This window comes from Simochromis diagramma, unplaced genomic scaffold, assembly GCF_900408965.1.
Source record: "Simochromis diagramma unplaced genomic scaffold, fSimDia1.1 OVJJ01000816.1, whole genome shotgun sequence".
In the NCBI taxonomy this organism is placed as follows: Eukaryota; Metazoa; Chordata; class Actinopteri; order Cichliformes; family Cichlidae; genus Simochromis; species Simochromis diagramma.
In genome coordinates, this window is record NW_024386908.1 from 2,777,158 (window position 1) to 2,802,008 (window position 24,851).

At 43.1% G+C, this 24,851-nt stretch overlaps 1 protein-coding gene across 5 annotated transcripts in view; it reads left to right on the forward strand.

Moving 5' to 3' along the window:
* Nucleotides 1-13,817, forward strand: part of sox5 (SRY-box transcription factor 5) — a 247,819-nt gene extending 234,002 nt beyond the window's left edge. For all 5 annotated transcript variants that reach the window (XM_040035588.1, XM_040035586.1, XM_040035585.1 and 2 more), the window contains 6 exons: nucleotides 1,775-1,970; nucleotides 5,734-5,909; nucleotides 8,722-8,824; nucleotides 9,416-9,589; nucleotides 10,534-10,750; nucleotides 12,382-13,817. In XM_040035588.1, coding sequence (XP_039891522.1) covers nucleotides 1,775-1,970; nucleotides 5,734-5,909; nucleotides 8,722-8,824; nucleotides 9,416-9,589; nucleotides 10,534-10,750; nucleotides 12,382-12,679 — 1,164 coding nt within the window. In that variant the 3' untranslated portion in view covers nucleotides 12,680-13,817. The remainder of the gene's footprint in view (nucleotides 1-1,774; nucleotides 1,971-5,733; nucleotides 5,910-8,721; nucleotides 8,825-9,415; nucleotides 9,590-10,533; nucleotides 10,751-12,381) is intronic.
* Nucleotides 13,818-24,851: the final 11,034 nt, after the last annotated feature.

Consider the following 24,851-nt stretch of genomic DNA (forward strand, 5'->3'; position numbering starts at 1 on the left):
CCGTTAAGCCGTCCATCCTCTCATGTTGTGTCTGGCTTTTAATTGTGGAGTTTTAATTACACAGAGTGGTTTGTGTACATCTGGCCCCTCTGCGATCCAATTCTTCCTTCCTGTCATGTGACCTTCTAAGGTTCCTCCTGATTGGATTAGGTCATCAGCAGGGGTGATGTTGCCATGACAGTTAACATGATAACAGTGGTGGTCCACATGGCGATTTACTTAAGGAGCACGCTGTCTGTTGTGTTGAGGATGTTGCCGTGTGCCGAGCAACACAGTGATAGATGGATGAGGGAATTTAATCGAATCAAAGAATTTAGGAATACTTTACGTTTTTTAGTGTCTGGATTTCCGATTTCATGCGGGGCGCTCAGAAGATGGTACAGAACAAATGGATCCTTACTGTGTTTACACGTCAAGCATGTAAATCTTTTGGAGTAAACACTTTTTTTTCTCCAAAAATGGTCTCTGTTTCCAATAGAAGGTGATCTCCACTTTTAGGTTTTTGTCAGGTTTATTTGTAGTCAAATATCTTTGGGGTGTCACAACACCACAAGCCGCTTAACAGCACGCACCATTTTGATTTCACTCACGAAATGTGCAGCGGCCACGAGCAGCCACATGATAGCGATCACAGTCAACCTCCCCCAACAGCTGCTTCTTGTACGCATGTCGTTCTCTGTCATTTTAACCATGTTTTAGTTTTTATGTTTTGTGTTATTAACCTTAATGACCCATCAACACACATTAGCAAAATGCTATCATTTTTATGGGACAACTAAGTTTCCCTTTAAGGAAGATAAAGTTATTCTATTTCAGCTCGGACATATTTTCTAAAAAGTTAAAATAGCGAAATAAAATTTGAGGCTTTGGTCTAAAAATAAAAATCAGATTGAGAAAAATTATTTTAGCTCCATTAACTCCTATTAATTGAAGGCTATCTTACGAGCGCCCCCTTCTGCTCCTCTGGTTTAATTGCAGCCCAGGTTTGTGCAGTACGAGTAATAGGAAGTGGAGGGATTCTGTTTATCTCTGATAAATATTGTTAACAAAATGGACCTCAAAAACCAGCTGCTTTAAGAGTCGTATTGATCGTTTGTTAGGTGCTATGGGTGCGTTTTTGGGTGAGGCAGAAAGGGCTTCTCTGCTTTTCCCCACATGCACGCACGTTCCCGACCATGAAGGTCCCCCGTTTCTAATGGACCAAGTGCACATTGAAGTGACAGACAGCCCTCTGTTCAGTGTCTTAAGACTCTCACACCTCTAAAGACTGTCTGAGGGAGGTGTTTTTCTCTGTGAAAGACTGTAGTTTTACGAATGAGTTCAAGGTGTTTCTCGTCCTCGTGTGTTTGGTTGTTTTTAGCATGTGAAGCACCATAGTGCATGTTTGCCGGAGCCTGCATGTGGAGTGTGCACGTGCATGAACTGCCTTGTTTGAAGGTTGAGTTTGCTGTGACAGGAAGTCGGTTATTTTGCATGTGAATGTCAGTGGTTCGCACCAAAATATGCAAATATTTATTTTTGTATGTGCCGTTATTTTTATGCTTTATCTTTTCGCTTATTACGAGCTGTTTGGAAAGGGGCAGTGGCATGCACCTTGTGATTCGTCCCGCCCGGGCTTGCCTCAGATTGCTGTGCATGGGCTCCCGTTTGATTAGCACACCTCCATTGAAAGTGGTCTCGGTGAGGGGAGGGCGAGGGTGGGCCCCGCGCCTCCCGCTTCCAAATTCCTTCGGTGGTCACAGCAGGCGAAACTGTGCTGTTTTGGTTTTTGCAGGACAGTGAGGGTGCACAGCCACTGAACCTGTCGGCCAAGCCTAAGGCATCCGAGAGCAAGTCACCCAACTCCCCCCCAACTTCCCCACAGGTGCCGGCTGCTGCTGCTGCTGCGAACAAGCTGGACCCCACTTCCATGAAGCACAGCGTTGCCCCCTCCAGCATTGGAGGACCACCGACCAGAGTCAGCTCAATTGGTAAGTGGATTTAAATGCTCACACATTCACAGCACACACACAAAAAAAACAATCACAGCAGTTTGCACTGTGCTGATGTCATACTCCTGCAAAGCTAGATACCTACATAGATGTAAAATAGTTAAACCTATACCAAAATATCTGTTTTCTTGGACTGAGGGGCAACTGGTACTCCAGTTTCCACATTGATTGGGACAGGTGCTGAACTCACTACAGGTATGTTTACACAGGATTACACAGACCAGCTAAGCCATTTTATCTGGCCAAAAGTTGGGTATTCAGTGTTTAGAACAAAGTAGTTTGGTTGTGCATGTTTATTATTTAAACCACATACTTGTTCATAGGTTGATGGACCAAAAATAAACATTAACTCATCAAATTTGTATTTAACAAAATGATATAGTGCTTTGCAGGAAGACTCCAAAAAAGAACAAAAGAAAACCACAAGTGATAAAAACATCCCAGGATCATAAAATAAACAAACAAATCACGAGAAAACGTGATAAGAAAAAAGTGTCACAATGTCCAACTTTCATTAAATAAAAATCTTTTCTGAATAAAGAATGTATTATGAGATTCACCAGAGTGGTGATTCAGAGGGACTGCTGCACAGTTTGGGAGCTCTGATGGCAAATCCATTCAGTCCATCCATCCTTAGTTTACAGGAAGAAACCTCAAAATAACCAGCAGAGCCTCGTTCAGTGATGTTAGTGAATGCCCCAGAATATACAGTTGGTTTGATAAGCCTTTGATGTAATTTGTAGCAAAGCCATTTAAAGAATAGGAAATGTAACTTGTAGCCATGTTTTGGTGTCCTTGATCTAAACAATGAATTCTTTTCCTGCCAATAAGTTGTCAGTGGATGTTTACCACAGTTCCATAAGCACTTATATATTTCAATGCTCTCCTGTGAAAGGTGCTTGGAAGTTGTTCCCACAACGACAATAAACTTCTTTTAGAAAAACAGTTATAGCTCTGATGACAAGAATAGCGTTCTTCTCGCAGTGGTGCCATTGTTGCGAGTGCCAGTACCATAATCAGACCCGGCCATATGCACACGTACAAAATATGACATAAATGAATCACTATTTTGTACTCTTAATCCATTTTTCACGCACCACTGATAGTTCAAATATTACACATATGTAACAGGCTATAATTAGTGTGTTTGTGCTGTTCTTCCATGTCGCTATTTGCCCGCGGGGCTGCTTCATTGTTATGTGTTTATTAGTGACTGAAAGAGACAGAGGAGTGAGGGAAAGGAGGTAAGGGGGGGGAAGAGAGAGAGAGATGAGGATTAGCACTTTTTCCCCCTCCATGCAACTAAGCGGGGGAATAATAAAGAGGGGAGTGCATGACAGACAGGAGGTATCACCAATGAGATTAGACAAGCCTCTTACATGAGCCGGGACAGCGCAAACACCCAGCATTAATGACACAATGACAGCACACGCACTCAAACATTCACTCAGACGCACACAAAGGCTCTTACACACACTCGCACAGAAACACAATCCCAGCACCACCACCTCCTCCTCCTGTGCAATAGGCAGTTTTTCCGACTTCCCGGCTAATCTCACTGTTTTTCAACAAATCGGCGGATTTAATATCAGATTAGTGGATTTTCAGTCCCAGATGTTTTTTGTTCAGAAAAATGGATTACAGTGTTTAAAGTTTGTGTGTGATCCCTGTTGAATTATTTGAGCGTGGGGACGAGTGTGTCAGATCCCAGTTATGTTGCAGCTCATGGTCCCATCTGTTGCCACCGAGTTTAGCCGGTCGCCGGAGCGTTTGCTATTACAACTCACAGCCGCATTGGGATTCCTGTTACGTAGTTTATCGGGGATGGAAGGAGCAGACCAATTGGGATGGAGTCGAGAGGTGGTTGTTTTGATGTGGAAGCGAGTTGTTTGTCAGGATGGTGCAGATTATGTCTGCCTTTTTCAGGTTATTTGAATTCAGTCATCTGCTCTCAGGTCAACTCTTTAAGACTATAGAAATCATAAAATGAGCTTTTTTTCTTTCTCTGCTCCACCGTATTCCTGTGGGATATGCTGTTTTTATTTTTACATCGCTATCTGAAAGCTTGTTCCGTGTTATTTTGCTGCTTCCTGAACAAAAATGAATCAGAACAATCTCGAGCACAAACAGCTAAAAATTAAACAAAAGTACTTTTTACATGTTGGAGCTAATAATCAAATACAGTTCAACACGAAAAAGTTTGGAGAAAGTCGACTTTTTTTTTTTTAAGGCTTCAATATGCGTGAGTTTGGATTTGTCTGTTGCTCATATCCGCCCTACTGTCCTGCTTCCTTTCAAATTCTGACACCTATCAAGCTTGAGGCATGTGTCTTCTTTCCGCCTCTTCGTCTGTCTGTCCATCTCCTCATTTCAAACTGAACTGAAGTGCTGTCAGCTCCTGTAACTTCTACCACGATCACACATTCGTCTCTGTCGCTGTCATAAAGCGCTGCAGCTCCCCCTGACCTCTTGCATGAGGTTTTTTTTTGTGTGTGTGTGGTCTAAAATGTATCACACTTGTCTGTAGAGATTTCAGAAAAAAGTTGACCGAGGGAGCAAGACCCCCCTCCAACCCCACCCCTCTATCTGGGTCACATCTACTTGTCTGGATGTCTGGCATTGCAGTCAGTTTAGGCGACGAACACGATTGTAGGCACGAAAAAAACCCATTTTTGACTCCAGATTAAAATTGACCGCCACCCAGTTCCATCACCCTCTGTCTTCTTCCTCTTCCATCCCCTCCCAACCCTGCTGCCCCTTACCCTTTTTTTTCTCTTTTCTTTTCTTTCTTTTTTTTTTTTTCCACATCCAGATTTTCCGGTTATGACTTCTGTAAGAGTTCACAGCTCTGTCATTACCAATCTGAAGCTGGTAATCTGGCCTGAGATGGCATTAGCGGTGCGGATTAGCGCAGATAAAGGCCTCATAAGCCAGCCGGGGCTCTTTGTTAAGAACCTACCCGACTGATAGGGAGAGGCGATAGCAGTGCACACAGAGCAGATGCCTCATCAGAAGCTAAGCTGCAGAAATAATACGAGTAATAGGCAGTGAGAAGGAGTGGGGAGATCTGATCTTTGCGGAGCAGATGTTCACAACTGGGAAAATTAGCAGGACTTTTTAGCTGTAATAAGAGTGTGGCCACCTCTCTTCAAAGCAGGACTGTGAGGGCTCAGATGAAAAGAGTCACAGCCGTCAGATGTGCGAAAGTGAGTTTTAATGTCGTTTAAAGGATATTGAGTGGTTTAGAGTGGCTGTGTGTGTGTATTTAAGGCTGATGGCAGGTGGGAGGTGGTGGGCAGCTTGCAACAAGGCTACCTAGGGGCGCTCTCTGACTCACATCCACAGCTCAACAGTCAAATGGTCAGTTTGTGTGAGTGTGCGAGTCTACACACAGAGAGAGGCATACACAGATGCTCTGGCAAAGTCCCCTCATCAAGTGTATGTTAATGTCTTTACCTCACGGTTCAGAAGAAGATTTATTCTGCATGAAAAACCTCCTGCCAGGTTCCTAAAAATAAACAAGCACACGCTCAAGACATATTAATTTTCCCGTCCGAGCTCAACTGTTAAAGCAAAATGCTATTCAGTGTTTTTCTTGTAAAGGAAATAAAGGAGATGAAGATGCTCAACATGAGTCCCACCTACATATTCACTCACTAATGATTATCCACATTAATTGATTGTCCTCTGCGTGTGTGTTTGTGTGCGTGTGTCTCCGTCTCTTGCCGTCTTTGCGCCTCAGCAGACTTGTTGTCGTCGCTGTCTTCGACAGCCTACCTGAACGACCACGAGGCGGTGACCAAGGCCTTCGCCGAGGCTCGGCAGATGAAGGAGCAGCTGAAGAGAGAGCAGCAGGTGCTGGATGCCAAGGTGGCAGCCGTCAGCAACCTCAGCCTCAACAACGGCCGCTCAGACAAGGTAAAGCACTTAAAATTGCATCTACGTAACAGAACATGATGGGCAAGTGTGACAGCTGATCAAAGGTTTATTTTACTTCTTCATTTTGTTAATGTTTTTTTTTTCTTTTTGGGTCACACTAAATCAAAGTTGTGACCTCATTTCTATGGCAAAGTGTTCAGTTAAGTTAAAAGTGTATGTGGATTCTTACAAATAAATACACATTTTTAAACCAGGAAAAAAATTAAAAATCTGAATTGTTGGGACTGAACACATACTGTAAATCCACCCGACTCTCCAAAGTCATCACAAGCTGTACCGTCTCATTGTCAGCGTGTAATAATTTGTCTTGCCATATGCCATCCTCGCTGCACTATGTAGGAGGTAAATCGGTGTACAATGCTCTCGCTGAAATGTGTTGAAGCTAAACAGGGCCAGATAAGGTAAAACCAGAGGCATCTCAGAGGTAATGAGTGTGTCTGTAAGGCGCACTGCAGGGCTGTGTGTGAGTGTGTGTGTGTGGCAGAGCAGAGCGTCAAGGAGACGGTAATGTGAAATGACGGCGCCGGCTCCTCGGCAGCGTGGCCAAATTGTGGTTATTTGTTAAACACATTGGGAGTCAGCTGGTGCACACACACGCACAAACACACACACGGGTGCATACATGCAGGGTAACAGCGTGCTGGAAGCATCTGCACTGCTGACATTCAACAGCTCTATCCCTCTCTTTCTTTCTCCTTTTTGTTTTTTTTACTTTGATGTGACACATTTCAAAGTGTCTAACCCACACTGATCTCTGCATTGTACACAGATAGTAACATACTGCATTACACATGACTATAACCAGTGAGAACTGGAAACTATGATAATTATACCAGTGAGTAAGGGAACGTATTTTACGGTTTGTTCCTTACGTGGAGACATTTAGATGCTTAAACACTGACATTTTTCATGTCTCGTTAGATCAGTTCAAGTTCCTGTTATTATAAGTTTTTTATATCAGTTGTACTGTGGAATCATATAATAATTACTTATTAATAATAACGGGGGAATTGTTGAAAGAAATTCTTATTTCTGTTTTACATTTCTTTTTTTTGACATGCAATCCTGTTACTATAAAACATTTTCAGTTTCGGCACTGGGAATATTTTTTTGTAAGTTATAACTCGTTTGCATCCTCACACGCTCACCTTGACTCCTGTTCCCTTTGGCTTTGTGTGAAACAGGCGAGCTCCCGCCGTTCACATACAACAGTGTCATCCATGACACACACAGAGGATTAGTTTTGTCGCTACTTTGTGTCTTGGCTCCAGTGTCAGCCATTCAATCCACGTTTCTCATGTACTATACTGGGGTTTAATGTCAGACTAGGCTGTCATCCACTCGGTCTCCCTGTTCATCTCCATCTCTGCCTCACACACACACACACACACGGCATAAAACCATTCGAAACAGCACATTTAATCTTATGATCTAAAAGTAAGAAGCACACTTTGTGCTCTTATCTTTTTTTGTGGAAGGAAGTTTGAATGAGGCTTTCATTTGTGCGAAATGAGGAAGGTTCTTTAAATACTTCTGATTTGCATGCAGAATGGCTGGATAATTCCAACCCATTGGCAGGTTATTGAGCGTTTATAAAAACATACAAAATTCCAAATAAAATACTTTTTAAAAGGCTTTGCGAAAACATGTTTCGCTGCGCGCCTCTCTGGCTTTTATTCTCCCGCTTCTCTTCCTGTCTTTTTAGCAGTATTTATTCCAATCTGGGGAGGAAATTATCGCTAACAATTAAACTCTATTGGACTAAAAACAGAGAAAATGCATTTCATTATCATTCTGCCCTCCCTCCATCTAGCCAGCCAGCTCGCCAGGGTCACATGTAAATGGAGAGGGACACTTTTTGGAAGGTTGTTTTAGAAGACGACAGTGTTTTGGGTAGCGCTCCTAATCGTATAATTAAACTGTAAAACGCTCGCGCTGGTGCGCTTCTGTGTACGTGTGTGCGAGCGTGTGTGCTCGTCTGCAGTCAAGTTCTAGCGCAGAGTGTGCCGGCTGCTTGCATTAAGCATGTAAATGCTCAGTAAATCAGCCTTTTATTGGTTGTAATAAATACCCAGGGGGCCGTGCGGCGTGGCCTCGCTCTCGTCTGTGCTGCACTCTCTCGTTCTCTCTCTCTCTAATGCGTCGACCCTTGGGGGCCTCTGCAAGAGAGAGGCAAGCCGCAGCACTCCACTCTCGCAGGTGGCTGCCAGGAGTTGCCACACACACACAAGCCCACTCACACAATCCATTGCACACACAGAATATGCAGTGTACACACAAAGCGGCAAACATCCAGATAGGAGTAAATGTAATCAACATTCTTGCACATGCAAACAATACACACAGATGTGTGTTCAAACATGCGGGCATAACGCACTCAAACAATTTGATGCTTCCACAAACTGACACTGAAATGAACCAAAACACAAACTGCCTTTCTACTTAAATTACAACCGTCATTTGTCTGCAGCCTCTGTATTGATAGAAAAACGATAAATAAACAGATTTGTTTCAGATCAAAGGCGAGTATGAGGAATATTCCTGAATTTCTCATCTCTCGACGGAGAGTCGGCTTCTCCGGTCACTGAAACTGTGACACATTTAAACATTAGACAGTCGTTGCTTTTCATAGTTATGAAATCAGAGACAGAGAGTCAGTCACAAGAATGACTTGTTGTGGGTGCAAAAGGAAATTGTTCGGCATCACTGCAGGTTTGTGGTTTCATTCATTCACATATTCCCTGACTCAGTCACTGACCGACTGCAACTGTGAACTGTTTGTGTTGTTTAGGACAAAGCTGCCTTGGAGAGTCTGAGTCAACAGCTGAAGCAGCAGGCCGAGAACAAGTTCAGCCACGCCATGCTGGACTTCACCATGAGTGGAGACTCTGACGGTAGGGAAACACACACACAGACACACACACACACAGTTTATCCATGGAGTCACTAAACTGAGAAAAAGGCTGTGAGTGTTGATGAACGATGACAAGAAGATGAAAGTCTTCCAGGGCTGGTACCGTATATCTGCCAAATATTTATATTAACTGATATCAGCCTGCCTGCAAATGAGGTCATGTTTACCAATTTGCTGTTTATCTGTTTCACCACGATATTTCGCTCACTGATTGTTCCGCGACAGAGTAATGAAGATTTGAAAGGCTTTTAATGATATCAATAATTTTCATAATTAAGTTTTTTGTTTTTTTGTTTTTCCTGAATAAAAGAGAAAATAACCGTTACCTTTCTATGAACTTGAGCATACAGAGTAAAACTCTGTGTAGTCGCCGTCCTCCCAAACGTGTGATCAGTGAGTCAGTCAGACTTTTTTATAATATGAGAAAAATGATTTTTATGATATTTATTTAGCTTAATGAGCAACAGATGTTTCTCGCCCATGAAAAAAATTCCCAGCATTTTAGCTCGTCTAATGAACAAAACTTTTCTGTATTTCTGTATACGTTTGACACCCTGGTTCCCTTCCCCAGGCTCTCCCAGCGTGTCAGACTCCAGGATATTCCGAGAGTCTCGGGGTCGTAGCAGCAGCGAGCCGCACATCAAAAGGCCGATGAACGCTTTCATGGTCTGGGCCAAGGACGAGAGGCGAAAGATCCTCCAGGCCTTCCCCGACATGCACAACTCCAACATCAGCAAGATCCTTGGTAAAAATCACACACCTACACTCGCACGGTGTGAATGACAAGTGGCTTTGCTCCACCCTCTCATGTGAATAACCCTAGAGAAAGGAAGACCGGTGTGAGTTGTATTTTCCACTTTCTTAAACACACACTCGCACACATACACTAATTGTGATTTCCTTACAAGCAGTGGCATTGTGTAAGTGCTGTTAATGAACGGTTAGGGAGAGCACAGCTTCGACAAATGATGATATAATTCATTATGCATTAAACAAGCAGCGCGAGGCCGCCTGACATTTCCCCCAGACCGCCGGGATCGGCCCTGACATTTTAAAGAGCTCCTAAGCGTTTTATAACACAGGGAAATCTGGTTTTAATAAGCCTCCTCTCTCTCCCTCTCCCTCCCTCCCGCTCTCTCGATTGCTAACAGATCGCAGAAAACAGAGAGAGAAAGACCGAGAGAGCGAACAGCCGAGCGCTGACAGCTTTTAACCATTAAACATACAGTAGTCAAGTGCAAATTCAGACCAGATATGAAACACACAGGGGGAAGACATACTCAAGATTACACCCACACACACATGCAGGGCGCTGATGCTGCAAGCAGAAACTGAGCTGAGAGATGACAGCAGGTTAAGTGAAGTCCTCATTAGCTGAGATGAGTACCTGTCGTCCCCGCTGCTCCCCTCATTAACCTCCTTTAGCGCTCTATGCGTTCTCTTTCCGGGTGAAACGTCCAACATTATCTCAGCGGCGCTCACAGTGCAGCGACATCGATGCCAGCTTTTCATTATCGTTCATCTCTGTGCTGTTATTTGTCGTCTTGCTCTATGATCATATTTCACAGTTTTACACGTTTCCTCCCTTAGACAAAAGCTCTCTTTGGAAACCCCCCATCTGCCTTTTTTTATTTTACTTTTTCCAAAGACACGCAGCCATCCCTAACAATACATGCTCTGTGTGTGCAGGCTCACGCTGGAAAGCCATGACCAACCTGGAGAAGCAGCCGTACTACGAGGAGCAGGCTCGGCTCAGCAAGCAGCACCTGGAAAAATACCCCGACTACAAGTACAAGCCACGGCCCAAACGCACCTGCCTGGTGGACGGCAAGAAGCTGCGCATCGGCGAGTACAAGGCCATCATGAGGTCCCGCAGGCAGGAAATGAGACAGTACTTCAGTGTGGGGTGAGTGGGTTGGCTTTTTTTGTTTGTTTGTTGTTTTTTTTCCCCAGTAAGAAAACAGGGATTAACAATTACTTTGTTTGGGCATGTGTTTGACTTTGTACTTCATATTTTAAACGAGTTACTGTTTCTTTTTCTTTGTTTTCCTGTCACATCAAATGCCTAAAAAAAAATCAATCAATCTTTCAGTTTTTAATGAATTACTAACAAAAAAAAAGATCGCAGCAGAAATTTGGAGAAAGCAAGTCAGCGCATAATTGCATAATTTCCTTTTGTTGTTTGCGGCCTACCTGCAGCGAGGCCCGCCCCTCACCTTAACAAATTGAATTTTGTGTCGGAACAGGCGTGACAACAAGATGCTGAATTAGTTATAAACAGAAGCAGGAGGTGTTCTCCTTTAGTGTGATTTAAATTTCCTATTTTCAGTGTTTTTAAATACAGTCCTTTAAATAATAATAATAATAATATCAGAAATTAAACTACAGGATGCAGGCTTACTTTTCTCACAAGGGGTCACAGTGAGTGTCATGAGATAATAAGCACAAAATGCACAGTTTTGTTTAGATGGTTTTTTTGGATATTACCTTTGATTTGATGTTTGTTTTTTAAATTTTAATTTTCCTAAAACATGAGTCAAGAGAAGCAACAGCTACAGTTTTATATGCTTTATATGGTTTTATCCACTTAGAATTGAACCTTATGGTTGCCCATAGGAAGATTTTGTTTGTCCCTTTACAGTTGTATTAATGTTATTAATTTTATATGCTTAGATCCTGTATTTGAAACTAAAGGCTGTTGAAAAAACAACAACAAAAAACTACAACAACTCTCTCGATGAATCAAACCATTGTTCCAAAAACGAAAATCTTATGAGAGAAATAAATCAGTTTTGTCTTCCTGCATGAAACATAAACCATCATTTGAATAAACATACCTCTCTGCTAATAACAATATTATTAGCAGAGAGTACAAATTACAAATGTGGCTTTTTTCTGTTGTGCGTACACGGTGAAGCCATTTGCATTAAAGTTTGGCCATATACTTAAGTGACCACACATGCACATGGGTATCCAGATGTGTAAAGTATGGATGTAGAATCCAAACATTACAGACTGAATGCAGTTTAATTCTTTTTTCTTTTCTGAAAAAAAGAAGCATTTGTTCTAAAAAACACATCAGGATAAATCATGCGTTCTGTGTGGGTCAGGCCATGAGGTTTCATCCACATCAAGTGCAATATTGTGTTTAGAAAGTAAGAGCTGTTTCTGAGTGTTTAGCTGAGAACGCGCACTCAGGTTATAAACACGCTGACTGTAAATGTCAGAGGTTTCAGACGTGATGCTTTAAGAATCACTGTTGGTGCTTGAGAAAAGACTGAAGACGTCAAACTGTCAGTTTTCTCTCAATTCCAGTTTTAATGAGGAGCTAAGCTAACAGCACACAGGCTGTAGGTTTATATTTACCACACAGATATGAAAGGGATTTAGTTTTTCCCCATATGTGTAATAATTTTCTTAATGGCTCAAAGAGAGAGAGTCACCATTCAGGGAGGGATCTCAACATTTATGTGATTTCAAAAGTGTTGCGAGCGCTGCATTTAATGTGCTGACAGCCTTCTTCCTCTGTGCGTGCAGGCAGCAGGGTCAGCTGCCGTTGTCCTCTGCAGGCGTCGTTTACCCAGGTGCCCTATCCATGGCGGGGATGCCCTCACCCCAGATGCCCTCAGAGCACTCGAGCATGTCCAGCAGCCCCGAGCCCAACGCCAACCACCACCAGAACCCCAGCATGCCTGGCCTCAAGGGGGAGGAGCCGCGAATCAAGGAGGAGGAGCTCAGGCTAGACGACAGCAATGGCGACGTGTACGACGACTTTGACTACGAGGACGAAGATGGCGACTACGCCAGCGATAACGAGAACCATATCACCCAATAGGACGGCATCAGCACCGCCTGCTTTTTGTGTTTTGTTTTGTTTTTTTGTAAGCCAATCACCGCTGGTTAATCTCACAAAATCCCCACCAATCAGGAAGAAACCTTTCGCTTTTGCCAATCGCTTTGGAACCAGTTTCACCGCCCCCCCCCCCCCCCGACTAACATGGACTCTTCTAATAGAGCCAGATCCCCTCCCCTTCCTCTCCCCCCGGAGTCCTGATACCAGCATCTTTTGATCAATCAACCGAAGCACAGGACCTGTCACTCACACTGACTGTTACACACTGACTGGAGGAAGAGACGACCAAGGCAGTTCTGAAGCTCGCTGAGGAATACCCACATAGTACTGCAGGTGTTAGAGTGTAATGCCACGAGTGAAGAGAAAGCAACATGGCTCTCAGAAAGCAACCTTTTAGTCCCGTTTGTTGAAGAAAAACTGAAAAACAGAGGACCTGTCAAAGGCTAACATGACACTTTAAGATGGCGGACCTGTTTATTATCAAGAGACATTTTTAAAAATAAAACAGCTTTTTTTGTTCTTTGGTTCTATAATATTCTCACTCAGGTACACGGTGCCAATAAGTGGCTTGTGAATGTGATTTGTTGTTTTTGTGCTACAAGTTTGAATAATAATAGAAAAAAGAGACTTTTCTTTTTTCCCCTTTTGTTGTAAAGCACCTGAAAGACATGAGACATTTATTTTTAACAAAAAGATATCTTTTCTTCAACCTCGCAGTGTGCTGTCAGCAATCCCCCCCAATTTTTCTCCCCCTTTGTGTTTTTTTTTGTGACCGCCCGCTTACCCCCCCTCCCCTCCTTGCATCGCATGGAATCAAATGGGACGGCCCAGCCGGGACTGACCAGCACAAAGTGGACTGTCCCACTTTGAGTGGATTTTCGGTGTGTGGGGAGGGGCGGGTTGCAGCAAAGGGAAGTCTCTCTGGCGTCACGGAGCAGAAACAAAAGCACTGTGTTGCGAGACAATCCACCGGTTTCCTTCTCGCTCCATCCCTCTATCTCGATCTCGTCCAGGGCAAAAAAAACCCCACACATCAGTGCGACTTCGATCGAAACATCCCAACAGTGCGAGTGTGTGTCAGTGTGTGTGCTCCACCATTGGACGTTTGCACACGCGCTCGCAAAAAGAAAGCTAATAATACTGCAGAAAGACAGGCAACTAATGCTGCTGCTGTTATTTCCTGTAACACACACACACACACGCACACTGTGTTCTGTCCAGTGTTTTCCTAACCCCCCACCCTCCAATCAACGTTGTCCTGCTGTATTGCAGTGGGCGGAGCTGAGGTGAAGTCAGCCAGTCAGTGTTTCTGTTTGTATTTGAATACTGTATTTTATTATTATTTTTCTTCAAACTGCCTCTAGTCTAATAATATTATTAACAATAATTATAAGGATGGTCAACGTTTCCTAAGTTTAGTAAGTTATGTACAGTATAATTTATTTTTCTCCTCTTTATTGGGTTTTTATGACCATATGAAACAGTCAATGAAGCATTATTCTATTTAGCTGGTAGGTATTTAGATCTAAACAAAAAGTTGTCATTTTACCTTGCTTTGTTTTGCAATTTTATTTTATGTTATTTTATTTTTGATCCCCTCCTATTAATCCTCTGCGGGCGGGTGAGCTGGACTGACAGACATGGACGCCAGCCTTCGTCCGAACTGAAGACGTAACCCTTTTTATCATGTCCGAACCCATTTCTAAGAAGCACTCAGACTCTGTGCAGTCAGAGAAGAAGAACATGATTTTATATTGTTATTATAATTTTATTTGTAATGATTATCATAATGTATAATGTGAATTTCCTCTTCTTCTTCTTTTTTTTTTTAAAATTTTTACATGTTTTTGGTTTGTCACTTTTTCTGTGAACAGAGACCCGTCCCCGTTTACTAGTTTGGCTGCCTCACGGCGACACAGTGGAACATCTTTGGCATGGATCCACACACACACACACACACACACACACACACACACACACACACACACACACACACACGTGTGCGCACTGGGGGATGCACCGATGAAATTCTGGGCCATAACCAACACTGATGTTTATAATGTAGCTGACAGCCAATACCAATATTTTTTCAGTGTCTTTCTTTTGTACAAAAATATACTGACCTGTTTGAAAGTCTTTCAGATCTTCATCACACATTTTTTGAACATTCAGAATAAAGGATGTCTTATTTGTTAATATCCCGAAATCAGCAGGATTGAATATCGGCCAATAACGATATTAGGCCGATATATCGGCCATTTATATATATATATATATATATATATATATATATATATATATATATATATATATATATATATATATATATATATATATATACATTTTTTTGGGTGGGGGGTATTTATACACCCCCTTTTTTTTTTCTTTTTCTTTTTTTTACCAGTGAAGCAATGAAATTGTTTTAAACAGATACCACCTGACCAGTTTTAGAGTCTTTTATTGGATTTTTTAAAGAATTAATCCAAATAAAACCTATTTGCCAATATCTGTCAACGAGGGTCAATATTAGCTGATAGTATATTCAACCGATATATCAGTACATCCCAAATGTGCAGATACAACACATACAGGCACATTTCAAATGAAGAGATTATCATGACAACCAAACAAATCCTATGCTGTCCTTTTTGTTTCTTGAAAAAAAATCCTGTATATAGACATTTTTTTTGTTTTGTTGTTGTTGTTTTTGTTTTTTGTGGTAGCAGTGACTTTTTTTTTAATCATGAGAAAGCAGTGTTTACTGCGATCCACCAAGGCTGTTCCACTGTGTGCGCGTGTGGGTCTGCAGTATCTTCATCAGGAGCCCTTTGCTTTGTTTGAGCTCCACACGATGCTACAGGAGCCATGACTGCTCTTCAGGTGTGCTGTTTTCATGTCACATTCTCGCTTATAGATGTTTCCTACATGCCACATAACAAGCTTCTGGGTCTTAATTTTGCTGTATAGTCACCCCTGTTATCACACCTTTGTTGAACCCCATGCTGGAAAGAGGGGACTAAATGAATAAGTCCATTTTTTTTAAACAGTATCAGGAGGGTGGGTGTTTGGGTGGGGCATTAAGAGATCAGTCATCCCTGCTGGCAAGGTCCGTCCCCATATCAAGACAATGAAAATGATGATGATGATGATATTATTTAAGACAATCAAAGTCATGAGTGGAGCTCAAAACAAAGTGAGAATTATTACTAGTAAACAAAAAAAAATATCTTACCATCTCAACTTGAAAATTCAAGAAAGATAATTATGTAAATATAACATAGAGTTATAGATTTATATTTTGTTCATAACACAGTGTAATATAAGTTGTATATTTCTTTTTTTTTTCTTCCTCTCCCTACTGTCTCTTTTATTGATGTTATCCATGCCACAGAAAAAGCAAGAGTCACAGCGCTCGCACAAAAAAAGAAGAAAAATATCAAAGAAATAAAGAAAAACAGGGGAAAAAAAGCCGTGGGCTGCCACCACCATCTGTTCTAAGTTCACTTTTTTTCAGTATTACTGCCAGACAAGGCTCTAATAAAGACAGCAATGTGTTCAGTAAAAAAACTTGTCCTGGTCCTGGTCACTTCTTTTCCTCCACACATTCACACGGCTTTACGGTTCCCCACACCAACATACAAATGTACACTGCCACTTTCCCCCCTCTTTTTTAAGGTATAGTGCAGTGAACACACCACAGCATAAACACACGAGCAGACAGACAACTTTTTAAAGTAGTAGTAGTGCTGGGAGTGTCGACGTTTCTTCAGTCCTCTTTCTAAAGTGGTTTAATGTGAGCCCATGTGTCGCCAAACGATTCAATCATCTCCATAACAACGTGTTAATTATGCCAAGTCCACCTTCTTGCCCCTCCAATCAGAGGGCCAGCTGGGAGGCGTGGAGAAGAATCATGGCCCACTAGCAACCTGATAACCTAATTAAGCACAACAAGGGAACACGGGGAGACGGGCTGGAGGGGGGGTGTAAGTGATGAAATGTGTGTGTGTGTGTGTGTGCTAATCATAAAAAGAAGACGAGTAGCCTATATTCGCAGTGTCCACATAAGCCTCCCCGGCCTGTCAGAGTGCTGGCTGTGCTGCTGTCACCAGTTTTAAAAGTGAAATCTTTAATTGATGCTCGCTTAAGAAGGTTGGGGATGTTCGTGCCTCCACTTCTGAAGGGTTAAAAAAACACAAAACCCCACTCAGGGCGCCCATTAAAGCACTGTCCCCCCCATCTGTGTCCATATGTTAAACCCCCTCCACAGCCCGGCTCGACGCGCTGTGCGTGAAAACAGTTAAATGCACTCCAAGGAGATGATTTTACGTGCTTTGGTAATTACCATAACTACACACACACAGAGAGACCCTTTTGATGCAATAAAGAGGCAGGATGGGGGAAGATCCACAACTCCTACATTAAGAGGACGACTTCTTTTTTTTCCTTCTGGGCTTTGTGAATTTTTCAGAGGCGGCCTGGAGGTAAAATCTGAGAAAAGGTTTATGTGTGAATAGTTGAGGAGCAGAGAGGGGATTCAGATCCCCCCCCTCTTTTTTTTTCTTCTTTATTGTCAGCAGTACGTGAGATGCTGGAGGAAGCAAACAGTGGCTATACTCAGATTAAATCACACACACACACCCTAAGGTGTACTGTAGGAGTTTGCTCAGCTTAAACCACATTTATATCTAGCGGGTATTTCCATCACAATAGCTCAGACCAAAGAGGGGAAACTATTACAATGAGCACATATTTACATTTGAATGCCTGCTTATTTTTCTGATTTAATTTGCTCAAAGTTTTTGCGCAGGCCCAGTAGCCCGTGGATCGCTTGAAAAAATAAAACAACAACAAAAATTGAATGCGTGAACGCGCACCTGGCGTGACTGTGAGCACGGCCCTCTGCCTGCACTGCCTCGGCTCAAATATACAGCTTTTTTTTTTTTTCTTCGAACCGTGGGTGTTTGGAAATTGAGTGAAAACGATGTCACATTAATGATTTAAAGTCGGTAATAGGATGTGCTGTGACGCTGAGCCCCCAGCTAAGCTGAGTTTAAGGCTCCGGCGTTAATGTATTCATGAGGAGGAGGATTATACAGAGACAAGAGCAGCTAGAGAGCTGAGTGCAGCACAGCAGCCAGGGCCAACAGGCCTTCTAGATATTATATATAACTCCATTTATACTGCACGATGCAGGAGGTAGGACTGCACACACACACACACACATAAAGGGTAAGGCGGGCATTGCTTTTGAAATCATGCAGCGTGAGCCTGGAATTGAATTTGATTGTATTAATGTTGTTTTATTACTTATTAGTTTTTATCCATAAAGCTGGGGAGGATAGCAGCACACTGCTAAATTGCTAATAATTATCGCCGTGGTTGCTATACGTTGAATCTAAAATGAACCTGTTTAAATATAGTTTATGATTTTATTTTTTTTAAAAAATGAGAAAAGAAGGGTTAAAAACTAGGTCCTTTATTTTGAAAATGCACTGTTATCTCATTGATTCTAGAGGCGAACACAATTTTTAAAAATGCAATTATATATTAATTCTACACTACAACCCAGATCATTACACGATTGCGGGTCTAGTTGTCTGTTTTTTTTTCCTCCTCCTTCTTTCATCTTTGATCCTGGCAGAGCAGCTAATCCTCAGTCTAACATACTAATGTCTACACAAACTGCAGCATCATTTACCCCCCCAAAATGAAAGCATCATAAAAATGATTTCAGCAAGTACTTAAGCTGCCATTTTCCCCCAAATATTTCATCAGTCATGTCTCATTTTGTAAAAGAAAAAAGGGAAAAAATAAGAGAGGGGGGGAGAAAAGTGAAATAAGAGAAGAGGCTGTGTGCCTGGCCATTAATATCAGGTGGCTGATGCATTAAGAGTCCATAAAATAATCCCTTATCAGAAAGCGTTTGCACTCAAACCATAAAAACGAAGTCACATGGTGCAGAGATGTAAAATAAAATATAGACGTGCAGGCATATGGTATATTCAATATATTTTTAAAAGAAAAAAAATCATTTTGGCACATGGCCACCCAGTCACTTTATTCTCCGTGATTTAAGTGTGAGGAGCTTTGCACGCGGATTAATGTGTGACATTTCACATGTAGAACATATCGCATCATCACATGACAGCCCCGCTCGGTCCTTGTGTCTTTGCATGCAAACATGACAAATTACGTTCAATCACTTGTGTCTGGCATCTGTTCTTTCTTGGGGAGGGAGGGGGGTGAGTCAACGCGAGACGAGCCTTGAGACAAACGGGGGGTGAGATGGCGGCGGGGGTGTTGATTGGAAAACATGGCCAGTGACCAAGCGGACATTAGCGGTAAATGGCCGGCGTGACCTGAGCGCAACTTCATCCGCTTCCCTCAGTCGGGTCCTCCAACGAGCGGAGTAATCGGCGTGACACGAGGCAAACAAAAACAAAGCGTCGCCGGTGTTTGAGCGACGGGCCTAATGTGACAGATCTGAGAGCGGCGGCGTGTGAGAGACAGGCGTGGCGCGCAGGGGAACAGCGAGGCCCGGGGGGCTGATCCCCAGTCGAGGCCGGGAAAACTGGCTTGCCGCCCCTGACACGTCGCCCTTCCGCTTCAGCCGCAGCTCTCACGTGAAACGCTCGCCGGCTCAATCCGCCGGCAGCTGGCCTACTTTCAGCCCTCTGTATCCCCGTCGGTGCGTCTCCATCGACATTTGTTTATTTCCATTCATGCATCTGTGCAGAGTGTTCGTCTGCGTGTATTTATCAGTGATTTGTGCTCCTTTCTTCTTTCATTCATAAGACTTTGAATGGGCACCGTTATACCCTCCTCTTTAGCCTCTACCCTTCACCTTTGACCTCGTGTGTCCCTGTCGTCCTCCTGCAAATATTTACAAAACATATACAAGTCTTCATTTATATTTCATACGCAGGAAACAGCCGACCTTCACCAAGTTTTTCTTGTTTGTTATCTTTTACTCCAAAAAGGTAAAAAACATGGACGTTTATGTAACAGGTTGATCGAACCATAATGGTGACATAACAAATTAGACAAGTAGAAATGACTGAACTCATCACCATCAGATGCTAACGTGTAGGTGGGCCAATCACACGAGAGTAGCAGAACTTTTCACAGTAAACTTGAAAACAGGATGATTTTTCACCGCGCAGCAGCAGAATCAAAGCGAGATAAAGAAGCCCGTGGGTGCTTTAACGTCAGTCCGTGAAATATGTATATTTTTTTGTGGCATGAAAAAAAACCCTGTAAAACTGTTATTTTCTCTTCCCATCAACACCCTAATGCACACATGCAAATATTATGCTAATGGTATGTTAATTGGTGGAGTAGCTGCAAAGCAGCCCTGCTGTTCAAATGACTGGTGAGAAAATAGGTGGGGTCAGTCGCAAGCTGTAAAAGCAGCTCCAACACAAATAAACAAAACCCTCGGGGATTAACAGAACAAGGGCCAGTGATAAACGGATGAGAAGAGAGACAGGGAATACAACAGGCTGTAAGTGAGGGGGACAGGGGAATCAGCTCGGGGATATGGAAATACGAAGGAGAAGCCGAGGGACGAGGGTAAAGAGGAATGAGAGGAGGACGAGGGGTAAAGAGGGGTTTACCGAGCAGACACGGGGATTAAAAGGAAGACACGGTGAGGGGAGAAAGAAAGAGGACGAAGGTAAAACAAATAAGTAAAAAAGGCTGAAAGGGAGACATTAAAAGGCGAGGGGATGTAACGGAGGCTGGAAATAAAAGGATCCAGCAAAAAAAAAAGTGCTGTGAAAGGAGAAATGAACGCGAGGAGATGGAAGAGCTTGTCAGTCCGAAGGGGGGAAAGTCACCTGAGAAAGATTTAAAGTAAAAGGAACAAAGAACAATTAAAGAGAGAAAAATGTGCTCGGATGGAAACATCACAGGACGACCATGAGGGAGTTTATTTTAGCTGCAGCATCACAACACAGTCGAGCTTCAAGTCATTTATCTTTCATGACTTCATGTATGTATAAATCACTTTGTGTGTTTAAGTACGTTGTGTGAAATGTACTGGTTGCCTTGCAGCTTTGGGTTTCCCAAAGACAAACATGTAATAAGAGTCATTATTAGGTACACTTAAACTTAATATGATTCACACACAGGGGGGAAAAGGAAGAGTGCACATCAGGGTGGATGAAACTTTTTTCTTCTTTTTCTTTTAGATAAAAAATCAGCTGCGTTTCTCCCCCAAGCATCCTCGACATAGTGCTGGATGGAAGGCAATCACTCCTTCTCACTCTCAAGGTAGCGCAGACTCAGGCTGTAACTATGTTTCATCAGGCAGTCGTGCTCAGAGGTCACACAGAGGTCACGCGGGCCTTTCTTCACTGCTCTGCCTGACGTCAGATGCTGGCATCACGGTTTCACGACTGAACCGGTTGCTCTGCATCAAAGACGCCCTCTCTTCTTTCTCACATGCTGAAACGAGGGTGAGCGTGTGGGAGTGCAGCGTGCAGCATGTGTCCAGAAGGTGACACTGCACCCACAGGTATGATTAATTAAGTGCGATGCTCTTGACCCGCAGTAAACCGTGGTAAAACGGCTCATCGTTTAACTTATGGCTTCATTATGTAAATGTACTGCTCTCATATAGCGCTTGGCTGCGTTATCAGCAAAGCAGTAAGGCAGCAACGCTTTACACTTTCCTCTGCTTCACACACACAGTCACACGCTGGAGCTGGAAGAGCCGCCGCGCAGGTTCACTGTTTTGCTCAGACCCGACTCTCCTTATGTTCGTAGCTTAAAGTAAAAATAATCGTTTATAGAAAGTGCCAGACTCGACGAGAGATCACGTCCTTTGTCTGTCAGCATGTTTGCAGTGCTGAGTGTTTCATTGGTTATGTTTATGACAAATGATTGTGATGACTGATTCCCAGTTTCTCTCCTCACTGTCCCAATCTTAGGCTTTTACTGGGAAGCTTGGGTGGCAACATTTGGGCCTGAAACATGAAGCGACAGTGCAGTTCCACTAATGGCCACTGGAGGCTGGCTCCAAAAGTTTATTGAGCCATCTTTGACAAATAGAAAGCAGCTGAACTTCTGTTTAACTCGCTTGTTTTAATTGTTTTTATGCTCACAGTTAGGCAGTGTTAGCAGGCGTGGCTTGTTTGGCCGACAGGCGTGTTCAGGATTAATAAACAGTGTGGAGAACAATATATGCATATATGTATCAGCGCAGAGGTGCAAAGTAAAGTAAGACATACAAGTACAAGTACATTAAACATATACTTCACCAATATATGTACTAAGTTACATCCCACCATTGGTCCGTGCGCTCATAATAATTAACAGTGTTCTGTCCCAGTGGTTGTGGTGGTTGTAGTGGTGGTGGAGCACTCCTCCCTCTATGATCACTTCCAGCTTGATGATGGCAACAGCCGAATGCTGAAGTTAAGGCCTCAGAACAACAGTCCACTGACCAGTGTGTGATGTCATGGTGGATGTGTGCATCTTCTATATACAGTCTGATATTAATGTAATGCGAGCAGTTTTGATCCTAAAGCAACCACAGGTAGATTCAACCAAAAAGTTTGTGAAAAGGTTTTATTGTCAAATGTTAGTAAAGTGCAATAATACTATATTATATAGCATGTAAAAAAAAAGAAGAAAAAAATTAAGGATGATTAAAAAACACTTATTAGAGCAATCATGAAGGCTTCTTCCTGCCAGGGAACGTACTCTCCATACACCATGTTGCAATGTATAATTGTTTGGAGAATTGAGAGTTATAAAAACATTGCCGTGCGCACCCTAAATAAATAAGGCACCCTATCGTTTTCTTAGGAGTCTGTCAGGGGCTTTATAACACCAGGCCTCAAGTGCCTCTGGTCTTTTCCCGTGTTTGGTGTAATGTGTAAGAGCTCAGCGGGCCCTGGCAGGAACAACACTATTTGGAAACTGTCAGTGTCCGCTCTGTGCCAACCAGCCACAAGATACACCCCCCACCCCCCTCTTTTACTGAAAAACATCCCCTCTGGAGCCCCAATGGCTGCCAGTTTCTCAGACAGCCCACCGCTGACCCCTTCAGGCCAGGAAACTGTCGTCCAGCCAAGGAGCCAAAGAGCCCAGGGGCCTCGATTTCTTTCCTTTTTTTTCCCCCTCCCGACTCTAAGATGGCTCTGCTGGCTGCTCGCTCAGGCCTGGGAAAGGAGGGTGGAGAGACACAGGGAGAGAGCAGCGAAGAAAGAGAGAGAGACGGAGAGAAAGTGCTCAAGTTTGCATTTTTAATTTGATCGCCCCGTCACTTCACTTTGCTCCAAGATTTAAAAAGCCCACTTATTCCTCCTCATCTTCCTCTGGACTTTTTCCTAATACGACAAGGATTTCCCCAGAACTCATGTTCTGCAGATGGCAGGACGGAAGCCACGAGCCATGCAGCAGACAGCCATGTGTCCTGACAGTTGACTTTGAGTCAGAGTTGCGATCAATTTGATTTGTTTGTTTGTTTTAACTAAAGGTCGAACGAGGTCGCACGAAAACCCGCCTCCCCCCAAAAAACAAGTGCCCTCTTGATTGTCGTCATTTATTTGTCCTCCTCTGGGTTTTGCGTCCTCTCTCATCGGGCCCCAAATATGAGCGGTTGGCTCCGTCTCTCTGCCTCTGGGTCCTGTGTGGAAGATTTTTTTTTCTCCTCTCTATTGGGACAAATCCAGGACAATCCAGCCACAGTATGGTTGAGAGTAAAACGAGGGAAAAGAGAGGCAGGAAGAGACGTGACAGCGGAGGGATTGCGGGTTTAAAGTTTCAACTTTGGACAGCTGTTGTATCATCAGAGGGTCAGAGGGATTTCCTGGATGGAGGTGTCTTAATGGCTTGGTGTTAATATGTATTCATAGACAACCCATTAACGGCCTTCGCTAACACACCACCTCCTCTTCCTCCGTCCCTTCCATAATGGCCCTGGCTCGGCCTGCTGGTCTGCATGTAGCGGATATAGTGTGGATTTATTCTGATGTTCCCGGGGATTACACCCTCAGTGAGCTGTGTATTATGAGTAGATTTAGAGGCATAACTCCTGAAGATAAGGGGGGGATTGGGACGATTGTTTAAACGGCTTGCGTTAGCCATCATCGCAGGGCTAGCAGCGCGTGCTCGTGTGCGCGTGTGAGTATGTGTGAGAGAAAGAGAAAGATTCAGGACAATCAAATGTTCACGGCATTGATATTCATTGAAATTCCAAACCGTCTCGTTCACAATACGAAACAGTATTCTGAAAATGCTTTAAACGAATTCAAATGAATGCTTTATGTAACCGAAATGCTTTCTGGATAATGAAAAGCTTTTGGTTGCATTAATCAAATGGGAAATTCCACCGATTATGCACAATCACTGCAATTTATTTTCACCTCATCGGTTTCGTTCCAACTATTTTATAAAAGAAAAGTGATTACAAAATAATAGATAGTATAATAAATAATATAAAAAGCAAAACTGTGCTTCTTTTAGATGAAAAATAAGTACTTTGAAAGACTAATCATGTTTTCTCACTGAATCTGTGGGACTTTAGTGTTTCTGATAATTGAGATGGAATTTCAATAAAAGCAAATGAAAATTCGAGTGCAACCCTACCTGACCCGTGTCTCTATGAATCCAAGTCGTTTTTACCTTCAAGAGACATGCAACAAAAGCGTTTGATGATTGTGAATTGCGCCAGAAAGCTAAAACGACTGCAAACCCACAGCGAAGCGTGCAGCCCTTCCCTCGTGTCCCGTCGGGCCCCCGGACATAAATCTGAGGCTTCGGCACGCCGCTTGTTCGACAGATGTGTGACTTCTGGTATTGCGGTCTGTGGCTGAGCCGCCCTGTGGTGAGGCTCTTTTACGAGGCCTGGGGGACGAGCGGGAGACCACACCGACCGCAAAACACAGCTCCGTAAACACTTTTCAGGAAGAGCTCCCAGAGCCGAGGGCTGCAGGCCTTCGAGCAACCACGCTGACAACAATGAAGCTTAAAGCTGATAAAGAACACGTCCTGCTTTATGCGCCGATATCAAGGTCTGCTCCTAAAACGGGCGTTAAAACACCAACATCAGCATCACCAACAACATGTCCACACACAGTATCTGAACTTTTGACTTTATATTGTTAGTAATGATTCAATAGTTCTCTGTGGTGAGCGAGCAGCC